At 42.1% G+C, this 12,243-nt stretch overlaps 2 protein-coding genes across 4 annotated transcripts; both read right to left on the bottom strand.

Moving 5' to 3' along the window:
- Positions 1–5,509: 5,509 nt before the first annotated feature.
- On the bottom strand, positions 5,510–8,455 carry LOC135586477 (receptor-like protein 44). Of its 2 annotated transcripts, none has more exons than XM_065092257.1 (3): positions 8,379–8,455; positions 8,212–8,275; positions 5,510–6,805 (listed from the first exon to the last, which is right to left on the bottom strand). In XM_065092257.1, exon 3 carries the CDS (start codon positions 6,557–6,559, stop codon positions 5,717–5,719), a length of 843 nt encoding a protein of 280 aa, XP_064948329.1. In that variant the 5' UTR covers positions 6,560–6,805; positions 8,212–8,275; positions 8,379–8,455; the 3' UTR covers positions 5,510–5,716. The 2 variants fall into 2 exon arrangements, with proteins under 2 accessions (XP_064948329.1, XP_064948330.1); XM_065092258.1 differs by having other exon boundaries at positions 5,510–6,835; positions 8,379–8,452.
- Positions 8,050–11,594, bottom strand: LOC103985961 (thioredoxin-like protein AAED1, chloroplastic). 2 transcript variants are annotated; one of them, XM_065092259.1, is made up of 9 exons: positions 11,192–11,594; positions 10,324–10,370; positions 10,124–10,238; positions 9,398–9,442; positions 9,263–9,322; positions 9,079–9,174; positions 8,841–8,996; positions 8,379–8,480; positions 8,050–8,275 (listed from the first exon to the last, which is right to left on the bottom strand). In XM_065092259.1, exons 1-7 carry the CDS (start codon positions 11,468–11,470, stop codon positions 8,877–8,879), a joined length of 762 nt encoding a protein of 253 aa, XP_064948331.1. In that variant the 5' UTR covers positions 11,471–11,594; the 3' UTR covers positions 8,050–8,275; positions 8,379–8,480; positions 8,841–8,876. The 2 variants fall into 2 exon arrangements, with proteins under 2 accessions (XP_064948331.1, XP_064948332.1); XM_065092260.1 differs by having other exon boundaries at positions 8,379–8,471.
- Between the last annotated feature and the right edge of the window lie 649 nt (positions 11,595–12,243).

Here is a 12,243-nt window from a genome sequence, read left to right as displayed (position 1 = left end):
CTCGCAATGCATCCACCAATGCATTATCTCAAGCGAGATCATGCGACGACTCCTCGCCGCTTGCTCAGTCCATCGAGCTTCATGGAGTTGTTGTTTGTTGAGGTACTCCTCCTCAACATGTGCAGTCCGTCGCACATGATTCTCCCTCTAGAGAGCCGGGACTTATCCCTCCTGGATAACTGTCCCCTTTGGAGCAACATCTCTCTTCGTTTCGGAGACCACCATCCCCTTGGACTACTCCGATCTGCTGGACAAACTGTGCATTGTTCTGCCTCCTGCAAACGCACTTGCTAGATTGCGACTCCCCGTCAATATAGCCCCCACTGCGCCCCTCAAGGCCTAGCAACATGCTGAACTCATTGCACACTTCAGCCTCCTACGGACGTATCCTTCACATGCCGAAGAGAAAGTTTCAATGCTCCATGGCGCCAAATTTCGGTCGCCTTGGGATGGCCACGAACATTCCATCGTCCGCATACAAGCCCATGCATGAGTACCAAATTCTTCGAGTTAGTAATTCCCCTCACCTCTGTGAGCTTTGCATAACTCTTTTGGTCGTTGAGCAACTCATTCCACCTTGCATGGTCTCATTCTTGCCAAGCGCCTCGCTTGCCTAGAGCACCATCAAGTATAGTTGTCAACGTTGAGCCGTAGCTCAAACTCAGCCATCCCAACCTTTGTGCGCTCCAAATTCTTCCAAGCTTGCCTGTTCTCGTGGTGCCTCTTGCGCGAAGGGTTGGTCATTCCTCTGAATGCCAATGTTAGATGCCCGCTCCTCCGAGCGACTCCTTTTCCCTACATCTCCATGCCCGTTTTCCCCCAAACGGTCGCGCGTGTGCTGACTGCCCTCAACGCAGCCCCGCTAGGTCCCCCACGTTTGCATGCTAAGTGTTTCTATGAGTGCTTGTCCCGCTCTGATACCAAATGTCAAGACCTTAGCTGATTTTGCCTAAGGCGTGCGGCACCCTTGCGTGTCCGTCCGCAAAGGTCAGCCTCCCCGAAGCCTCCCATCGTCCCTTAGGACCAACAAAAGAGAGAACTGGCTAGAGAAAACGCCTCAAACGGGATCCACAAGCAAACATCTCCGAAAAACACTTCATAGACAATGCAAATTACAAACAGACTTTACAAGCTCTGAACAGTGGCACAACAAAGGGTAAAATGGTCCATTACAGACCGAGAAGCTCTCGAGCGTGTCCACATGACACAACCTTTATTTACAAGCCTAAAGAAGCCACCAACCCAACTAAAATGGGACTATCAAGCCTTCGGCCGCCCCTCTACATGTTGTACAAGGCATGAACATGCCAAAAGACACGGACATATATAAGCATTACATCAAACACCTTGTTTCGAAGTTTGTCCGTGACAGCATGACACATAAATGGTGAGGCCACTCATGATGTTTGACATGTATCACAGCACTGATTTCCACCTTGCCCCTTCCCTTTTTGTCTTTGCCTCAAAGATAAATCAAGCAAAACACCATATTCATAAATCATCACTCACTAAGAGCCCAATGTTGTGCTCATGAGTGGTGTGATACATAATGCAATACCCAATCAATCGGATCTAATTTGACTAGACTTGAATCTAATTCTAACTCAAATAGATTGATTACTAATCAATAATTTTATAAATTAATATTTTAATTTTCTTCTTAAGTGATTCAAATCAAGATAAACTCTTTATCCTATCCAGAATCAAACACATAAATCACACAGGATCTATTTGATTGGTATATAATTAGTCCTTGACTGAGGTCTCAGAAACCTGTCTCTAAGTGCAGTAAACTGCATATAATCTAAACCAACATAATTTTGGACAAGAATAATATCACAAATATGCATTAGATAAATAATTTCTGTTAGTATGCAATGTAGAAAGTGCTCCACTAAGCAGGTATTATGGGAAAGAATGACAAGCTACCAAAATCCTGTGAAATCATCCCTAATACTTTTCAGAAGTGCTCAGTTTCTCACTCGTGGGCAACCATGCTGGAGGATCAACAAATTTATAGGGATGAAGAGGTTGTGGATGTAAGCATGACCAAAATCATAATCCTCGTAGTGCTCATTCACCAAGAATGCTACCTGAGAATATCGTCCTTTAGTTGTAGCTATTCCATTTGCTCACCTGGTTTGGAAAACAATAATATGCAAAACGGAACTCCTTTGAGAAGCTCTTTTGCATTAAACCCGGCTTCCAAGTAACCAATGCCTTCCATCAAAGTGACCAAAACCATCTAATGAGATACGCCAAAATCAGATGTAAAGCTGAACTATCACTTGGACAAATCAAAACCAAAAAATGATATGGTATTTTCACATTGGAGGATCTCATTGTTTATTCAAAGTAAGAACTCATGACCCACAACACATGGTTGGCAACGACAATGCAAACTTGAAGTGTAATAAAGCCACCGACAGTTTTTGAAGAGAAACCTGAACTCAGTCATGGTGTACTTGTTCTGAGGAAAGACCACAAGAACCATGCTCTGGTGATGGTGGAAGAGATGAGGTAGAGAATTGTATTGAACTTGTCACGAAGAAAGAGGCAATGGGAATGGAACTAGAAGGATCATTGTGGAGGGTCAAAAGAGAAGCTAGCATCACAAATCCGCAAGAAAAAGAAAGTGGTCAGATGAGTAAAATGGGATCACAAAACTGCTACATTTTGGACAAGTCTCACATTAAGTCGTATAGGATCCTTCAGGATGAGCATCAAATTAATTAGAAGGATCCCAACCCTGATGGAGGCAACATTGTCGTCTATGGCACTTTTCCTTCTTTCTCTTCCTCTTTGTCCTGGCCTTTGTTTTTGCCTTCACTATGGTCTGTCACCCTTCACCTTTCATACATTTTGAAAGCACTGTGCCTCTCCTATGCCATCTTCCTCATCTTCTCCAATATTTAAGCTGCAATTTGCCAGTCATCCGGCTTATTCAAACCCTTCATGAGCTTTCAAATGTATCAGGCTGGGTCATTAGCCAAGCATCGAGCACATCCAAACATGTTTCAGACTAAGCCTTCCATCTCATTCCATATAGTGACCGTTGAAGCTCCCCAATATTAGACAGCCAGCTTTGGATATCGTACTCATGAGCTCCAACGACTCCTCCAATTGTTCCTTCATCACGTGACCAGCTAACATGTAAAAGTAAGCACATGAGTCTGGCCTCAATCCTTGCTTTCATCATTACATCGAGGAACTCATGCCCTCTAGGAGTCTTCCCTGACTTACAAGACCCACTAATGAGAATGGCGTGTATGTCATGGCATCAGCTGCGATACATTATGCTTCATTTCCAGAAACACCTGCATAACCTAGTCCATTCTCTCCCTTGAACAGAGTGCCTGGATCAGAGCGGTGTACAAAACTGCATGAGGTTCACATCCCTTCTGCTGCATCTCTTTTAGGAGCCCATGTCCATCCTCCATCTTCCTTGGAGCAGCAAAATCATCGAGCAAAGTGTTAAAAACGACATCAGGCAAAAATATGACACCTTTCATCGGCAAGAATACAAATTTTGCGTCCATGAGCTTTCCCCAGATTGCACCAGCTGTAGAGGACATATGTGAGGTGGTTAACATTAGCGGGAACGGAGTGTTCGTCGGGCTCACAGCCGTTCTCGGGCATTTCATCGAGCACCTCGAAGGCCTTGGCGACCATACGAGCGGCCGCAAACGGCCATACGAATCCGACGAAGAGGTCGGCGGTCTCCTGGCGGACTCTACTCGACGGGGCGGAAACGGCGATCATGGCGCGGCTGGCGGCGGGCGCGAAGTGTAACTTGCGGACGCGACGTTATCCTGATGAGCACAAGCCTTCTGCAACAACAAGAGGTGGCGATCATCTGCACTCTTCTCTTCTCCAAGTATTTAACATATGTTGCTTGCATGACAACAGGGCAGAAGGGAAATAATAATAATAATAATAATAATAATAATAATAATAATAATATTATTATTATTATTATTATTATTATTATTATTATTATTATTATTATAAACTTAATTAAGTATATAATTTTTAAAATCTCAATGACAAAAGATTTATGTGGTCAACTCCAAATAATTGAGATTTATAATAATAAGAATATTTATTATTATTATTATTATTATTTTATAATTTTTAAAATATATAAACTCAAAAAAAATACTAAAAATAATTAAATTTTATTTTCATTCAGTAAATACCTTTTAATTATCTTCTATTTAAATTTTTTTACTTAACAATTTTTCCTATACACGCCGTCTAAATATCTCTATCCACCGAAAAACCTGTAGCAGAGTCCAACAGAACCCACAAGAATTTGGTGCTGATACTGTGGGAGGATGATGAGTATACAGTCCTGGTAATGATAGAAGAAACCACAGACAACCATCATTTCTCCTCCTATGATCCATCGAGCTTCCATGTGGATGCGCACTTCATGTTTCCTCTCTCCCCTCGTCCCAAGCCTTTTGGAATGGCCTCTTCGCTCCAATCCCTTGCAACTCGAGGAGCAAAATTTGCTTTAGGCATGCAGCCACCACAACAAAGACATGATGAACAGAGAGATCTGCTGGGACTCTTCTTTCTCTAACTTCACACTTCATTTCTCTATCTCATTCTATCCTAATTTACATAAGTAATAATTGGATATAAATATATGCTTCTACTCCTATATATTTAGTGGGGTCAAACAACATTCGTTATATATTGGAACAACAATCTGAGAGACAGCATTCATTATCTTGCGTTTGAAATCTCTGCTCATCCCAATGCGTAACTGTGCGAGTCCAAAGGCTGCTGGTTGCAGAACCAGATTTGGGCACAGTCGTTGCTTCTGACAAAGATGGAAGATCACGAGACATGAACCGCAATTCTGCCACCCACTCATGGTCCCCTTTCCCCTTCATTTCCATACCTCACAGAGATGGTGGAGCTCATGCCATGATGCTCAGCTGTTGCAGTGTTGTCTGGCTTGGCTTTGTGAGATGCAGCTGCGCCAAGTTCATGGTACTCATGTTAGGCCTTTAAAGTGGGTCAGCATTTATTACAGCTAAACTTGTCTCAGACAAACATATGGTTTAATATTACAACTTGAGCAGTTTAGCCTGAAAGATCCAATTACAAACGCGTCTTTACTCCACAGACAAAGAAGAGAACCATAAAGAATGGAGGTAGGATTTTTGGAGATATAAATATGTAATGAGGCCAAGACAGGATACTTAGCTGCTAAGGACACAAGACCTCAGGCTTTGTTATGGCTAATCCTGATGCCTCACAGATTAGCTCAGATCCATTTTCTCTGCAGCCTCCCAGCTCACAAGATTGAGATTGAGCAGAACCAGAAAAAGATCTATTCGGAGTGTCCTCTCCATCCATCGAACTGTTGACGCACTCCAAAACAAATTAACTTATAAGAAGGTGTAGATTACGTTTATTTGTCGGAAAAATCCTGTCTTGCTTCACAAAGCTTGAAACAATTCAGAGGATCTATGGATCAAACAAGGAACAGAAGTGAACAGAACAGTGGTGAATTAGTTTCTTGGTCACTTTGGTATACATCTTCCCTATCAAACGGTTAAGCAAAATCAAAAGAGAAGGGAAGAAAAAGAAGAAGAGGAGAAAAAGGATCAAACTTTACTCCTAGAAGAATGAGAAGAGTTACAAGATGGGTCTTTGATGCTGAATTCATGGCGGAAGAGGCCCGAAGAAGACGAATTAATCAGTACTCGGGCATGAGATGGGAGATCTTCCCCTCGTCAGCGGCCATCATGGCTGCCTGCTCCGTGACCCGAAGCCAGATGCAAACCGCGGTGAAACTGAGCACCAAGCTGAGAAGCCCGCTCCCGAGACCAATCCCGACAATGGCGAGCACCGAGAGACCCCTCCCCTTTATGGGCGGCAGGGGATACCCGTAAAGGTCCCGGTTGCCGATGAAGGAGCTGGCGTTGAACCGCGGCAGCCCCGGCGAGATGCCCGACCGGTTGGCGAGCAGGACAGGGATGGGGCCCTCGAGGCGGTTGTAGGAGACGTCGAAGGTGGAGAGGCGGACGAGGAGGCCAAGCTGGTCGGGGATGGGGCCGGAGAGAAGGTTGGAGTGGAGGTCGATGACGTTGAGGTAGGCGCAGAGAGCGAGCTGCGGAGGGATGGGGCCGCTGAGGCGGTTGGAGGAGAGGTTGAGGACGGCGAGGTTGAGGAGGGCGGAGAGCTCCGGCGGGATGGGGCCGGCGAGCTGGTTGGAGGAGAGGTCGAGGGACTGGAGGTTGGTGCAGTTGGAGACGTAGGGGGAGATGGCGCCGCCGAGGGCGAGGCCGGCGAGGGAGAGCTTGTAGATCCGCCCGTTGTTGCAGGTGACGCCGTGGAGGTAGGAGGTGAAGCCGTTGCAGGGGGCGGCGAAGTTGGCCCGGGTCCAGTTCCGGAGACTGCCGCTAGGGTCCGTCAGGGACCGCCGGAGGTCGGAGAGGCACGCCTCGTCGTCGTTCTTTGCGAGGCCCCGGGGAAGCAGGAGGAGCTCGACAAGAAGGAGAATCCCCACCCACCAAAGCGGAGGCGACGGCGGCGCCATTAGAGCAAAGCAAGAAGAAGCAATGGAGTGGGAAGAGACAAAAATGAGACGTTTGCGGGAGAGAGGTCGAGGGAGAGAGAGGAGGGGATCTTTGTTGAAGGTATCATCTTACCCAACGAGGACCCAACTCCGACCTGGATTCTGATCCATATCTAAACGTTAGATGGTGATGGATTTGGCCAAATCGAAGACACCTTGTCACTGCAAAGATATGATGTTGTTCGTTCCTTGGTATAGCGAATATTTCTGCACCAATTGTAGGATGAAACGTAGATCCTAAATCAAATCCATCGAAACATAATAGTTATGTTAGTACCAAATAAACATCAGATGCGGTGAATTCTTGATCGATGAGCAGACGTAATCTTGACAAGTTCGATGAACTATAGTGACACGTCTTGTTCAGAAATGAGCCTAACATGTCAAACTCAAAACACATTCGGCCATTCCACTGCTTTCAACTCTTATAACTACCACTGTAAACGTCTCTTTTTCTCCCTTCTCTGATACCACAAACAATCAAGTGGTATCGTCACTTGTGTTTCGTCTTCTGGCGGGGGTGTTAAGTTGGGAGTGGAAAGTGTCCTAATCGTAGGTGGGTGACCGCCCCACTATAACAACAAGGACACACAGATGGCACATTTTTTCTACGGCTGCTCCGCTCTTGCGTCGCGTCCACTCTTACCACTGCCATCTTAGATGCTTGCATACGTAACAGGAGCAGACTCGGAAGGCTGGCGATGGAAACCACCACCACCACCACCACCGCCTCAGGAGAAAGAGACGGAACTGACCAAGAGTAGAACACCAGTGAGGAGGCTCGGTGGTCGCAGGGGACGAAAGGCTTTGGGGGTGGGATGAATGACACATTAATTTGATCGATCAACAAACCAAACACAACTGAGAAAAGGCTCCCGGGGACGAAGGGCTTTGGGGGTGAGATAAATGACACATTAATTTGATAGATTAAACTAGATTGCATAGTCCCTGTGTTATCATACACATGTAAGTCTGCATTGCCGAACTAATATGTGATCACAATTACTTCATGTCATGTCTTCATCAGGCCTATCTTAATCTATATTATTAGAGGATGAGGACGACGACGAGGACAACAAGAAAAGTCGAAAATCCTAATTATTTGAGATCGACAGTCTATAATATTACACATGATTTTCAAATTAATATAACAAATTATACATAATTACATTAATATAAACTAAGAATAATTGAGGAAGTAGCATTTTATGTTATGACAACATGTTATGAGTTGTTGGGAACACACCATGTTACGTTATGACCTTTTCATGCTTCTAATATCTTTATTTTCTATTAAAAATGAATTTATTAGATATTAAATAAATTTAAGATCATGATTCTAAAGGTCAGAATACTCCATCATTTATAGAGTTCTATGCCATCAATCCATTGCACAAGCAAACATATAAAAAAGACCTCTGAAAGCAAATCACACAAGAGAAGAATGTTGGTGAGGGTGACTTACATGATAGATTCAGTAGGCAAGTGTTAAGATGATAAACACGAGATTTTATCTGTATTTGTGTCGATGAGAAATTGAAAACACAACTAAAACACATATACTATCTTATTAAATTAATTTTCACTTGATGAATACATGCCATAATAATTACCTTATTGAGCATAGCGAACAGGACAGGTCCGAGATCGCCACCTCTGCAACACAAACTTGAGCAACTGCATGGAACATACAAGACAAAACTTTAAGCCTCGTTGGAAGATCTTGAATATTTAACTTTATCAAAAGAGAGAATTGCAGGAGAAAGATGAACGGATCTACCTTGTATAATATAAAGTGTAATAACTTGTTGGTGGTAGAAAAGAGCAAGTCTTGACAGTATTAGCATCTTCTCATAACTTTATCACCAGGTTACTGCTTTACCTTACATAATCAATCAAGTTTGGGGTAATCAAAGATGAGAAGGTTAAAAAGGGAATGTTGAATGTTGAAGTAAATGTTTTAACAACATATATTAAATTGTAGATTGATAATATTCTAGAAAAGGAAAGTATTGAATTATCATATGAACACAAACAAATTTACATGGCCAGATACAGTAGCTGAAATTAAAGAACATGTATAATGTGTTGGCTAAAAAACTACTTATAATCCAATGGAATTGGTAACAGCTTAAAAAGTGCAATTTAAAACAAGATGCATAAAGGCATTATCAGCAATCTATGAGAAGATACCGACTTAACCTTGAAACAAGTTTAAAATAGAGCTCATGATAGAACTCACCTATTTAAGTTAATTACGCATGATAGTTGTCCAAGTTTATGCAACTGGGACTCTGCAGCATATGTCAAAGATTTCATCTAAAGGTGCATGATCACCCGTCCCTTCATCTTTTCTTGCATACAACAACTGCTTCCCTCTGAATACAAGCATACCACCCTGAAAGAAGATAAAATATTGTAAGAAAGTCCAGATGCAAGTGATCTGAGCTCTGGATAGAGTAAGTGAAGAAAGGAACAACCTGCTGCAGGACACTGGCCTTATCATCCGGAGTGGCTGCAATGGTATAGTTCTTGCCTGCCTTTTTGATAGAATCCCATCTTGAAAACACCTTGGCCTGTTGAATAACGACGAAAGAATTAGCAGCTTCACTCAAGTAGACAGATACCCAATTTTAACTAATGTAGAACAAACAAGGAACATACACTGGCAGGATTGAAAAAAGTGCGGCCCAAACCGTAATACAAGCCCAAGACTTCATAAGCCTGGAAACATAAAATCAAGAGAATTTATTCTCGCGAATTGCAAGTGAAACAGGAACATGTCACATGGTCCATTACCTTCCTATCTGGGTCCGCATATAGGCAATCCAGGGGAAAGGGCAGCTGTCGAACAACAAAATTAGCATAATTTAGTGGTTAAAGATGGCATAACAATTTTATTAACAATAACAATTAGATTTATTTTACAGAACACATCAAAAAGCAAACTAGGATGTGAACTTTGAGGAACTTAAGATAAAAGCACCATGTTTCTTGAATGTTGAATGTAATTGATGATGCATATAAGTATTTCATGCCGCATAAGCAACTTCCCCAACATACAAGTTATGTCTATAATTTATTTAGTTTTCCCAATAATTACCAACATTGACTGCACAGTTGATGAAAGTTCCCTAAAACAAGAAAACCATTTCACCAATTCCAAAGTGCTTTCCAATCAAAGGGAAAAGAACTAAATTTAGTAACTTCACTTCCTTGCTAAACTTATTAAATGTTTCCAACAACTCAACTTCTGAACAAGGCTTGTAACTGAGACTAGATTAGAGTCACTAGACGGCAGTAAAATTGCAGCATGTTGAACAAGAACTGGAGATTTAGTTGAAAACCTGTCTAATTTATAAGAATAGACAATGAGTAATAATGTAACTTCAACCAAACTGAAATCAACAACTAGGATTTCACTTTCATGACAATTCATGTAATTATATTTATGCAAGTAAAGAATCCATGCTTTATTAAATTCTATTTGTTAAAAAAGAAATACAAAACCAGTAAGATCATCACCCGTTCAGCAAGAATGCGAGCTCTGTCAGGAGTACCAACACCAACTGCAATTAGCTTAATTCCAGCCGAATCAAATCTTGGCATTGAGTCTTTCAAAACTGAAGCAAGTTCCCAACTAATTGATGAAGAGAGGAAAGAAGATATATTATCAGCCAATTGTGTGTCCTACAACTAGTTGACTTCAAAGGATTCTCTCTTACCAGCAAATACATCCAAAATGCCTTAAAAGTGCAACCACAGCTACTCCCTGATAAGACAAAAAGAAAATTCCTATTATTCAGGGATGACACAAGAGAAATGCTTGTCAAAACTTGAAACCTAGACTTTTCTTTTCTTCACATTAAGTTTTACACAGTCTCAAACTTAGAACCAATATTTATTTCTTACAAAAGACACAACAACAAAAAAAATCTAACAAATTTCAGTAGACTGTGGTGAAAAACTCTTTGAAAGTTTTATACACATAATTAAAAATCAAGAACATTAGTCACAAACAGACTCATTGCTAAAACCTTGTAACACAATATCCACTCTAGAATTTTAAATGATTTAAATATTCTGCTCAGACAAGAAGCTCTGAACAAGCATATCCTCTAATCTCATCTTGATATTAGTCAGGATATGATGTGTAGTAGTTTATGCTTAAGGAGAACAGTAGAACAGGAGAGGATTTTTAGTTTTATAGAAATACTATCCACTAAATCACGACCCCAACCAATAATGAATCCAACAACAGATCTCCTTGATAGATTATACGACGATTAGTACCCACAAGAAGCTAGTTGCTCTATTTCCCTTAGAGATGCTCTATTGGCAGATACTGAGTGTCTATGGCATGAAGCTTAAAATTCGGAACATAATTTACATAGATTTCGAGAAAAAGGTACAAATTTTGCGAGAAGCAGGGTCGGACTTCACCCTGACACTACCCCAAGAGGAATTAATTCTTACCGATTTATATAAAAAGGAGCTCAACCACAACAGGTTACCCGATTTAGAAGGAGCAACAAGCAATCAATTTTGCGTATTTGCTATAAGATTAGAGAAAGAACAGAAGCAACCTCACACCTCGTTTTGGTCCCACAGATCCTTAAACAACACGGGCTCACCGGTGGACGCCGCCAAGACACTGACGCCGCCAAGAACCTCCCAGGTGCTCGCATCGGCGGCGGCCAAGGGAGAGGGATTCGCTGATGCAGCTCGGCGGACCGCAAGCGGCAGGCGACGGGGGAGGGACGGAGCGGAGAGATCGGTCAAAGAGACGGAGGGCTTCCGCAACGGCGGCGAGGAGCGGGGCGATAAGCGAGGCAGAGACAACGCGAGCGATCGGGGCGAGAGGATCGCCATAACTGATCACCTCGAGGATGAAGTGGAGGAGAAGGAGAAGCCCTAATTCGGAGAGCACCACACGCGGCCCGCTGTCAGCTTTGTGGTGGTGGAGACGAAGACACACAGCAAATCTTTCCAGTAACGGAAAGGGGTTACTTAACGGCTATGAACTTACACACGTGGCAAAAGCTGCTGCACCCGGAACCTCTGTGAACGCGCCTCGCTCTCTGTTATTTACTTGAGACAATTTAGTAATGAAAAACGAAAGTATTTTCTAAGCACAAATATAAGCCATGAAAACTATCAGCACTGCACAGATTTTAAAGGATCGCAGTGGAGCTTGACTGATAACGTTATTCGACATGATGAGTGAATCAATCTAAGTTTCAGTTGAAATTACAAAGTTGTGAGTTACTAACTTGTGGATAGTGGACACACTAAGGACCGTCAATCACCTCTTGTAATAAAATGGCAAAGTATGTTTGATGGACCTCCTTAGCATTTCGATTTTTTAGATTTAAAAAATTATATTAATTTTTTTAAAATTATGAAATTTAAATTTCTAACTATATTTTATTTATTCGATTTTATTAATAAAAATATAAAATAAAAAATAAAAATAATTTTAACGTTTCAGTTGATGATATCGGATGACTTCAATTGTGAAAGGAGAGCGACAACCAGAGGTTAGGATTGCATTGTACGATGCACTACATATAGAAATTGAGTCAGGTTGATCACAACATAAGCATGTACAGGGCACAAGAGAATCTTTTGCTTCTAATAACAAA

The sequence above is a fragment of the Musa acuminata genome, chromosome BXJ2-1 (assembly GCF_036884655.1).
Source record: "Musa acuminata AAA Group cultivar baxijiao chromosome BXJ2-1, Cavendish_Baxijiao_AAA, whole genome shotgun sequence".
Classification (NCBI taxonomy): domain Eukaryota; kingdom Viridiplantae; phylum Streptophyta; class Magnoliopsida; order Zingiberales; family Musaceae; genus Musa; species Musa acuminata.
Note: the sequence above shows the minus strand (reverse complement) of the source record. Positions and strands in the feature narration are given on the sequence as shown.

Coding starts and splice junctions, on each gene's coding strand:
- LOC135586477 (XM_065092257.1), bottom strand. CDS start 6,559: ATGGCGCCGCCGTCGCCTCCGCTTTGGTGGGTGGGGATTCTCCTTCTT.
- LOC103985961 (XM_065092259.1), bottom strand. CDS start 11,470: ATGGCGATCCTCTCGCCCCGATCGCTCGCGTTGTCTCTGCCTCGCTTA. Junction 9,175..9,262: donor CTTTTTTCAATCCTGCCAGT/GTATGTTCCTTG, acceptor GTTATTCAACAG/GCCAAGGTGTTTTCAAGATG. Junction 8,997..9,078: donor AGGCCAGTGTCCTGCAGCAG/GTTGTTCCTTTC, acceptor ATCTTCTTTCAG/GGTGGTATGCTTGTATTCAG.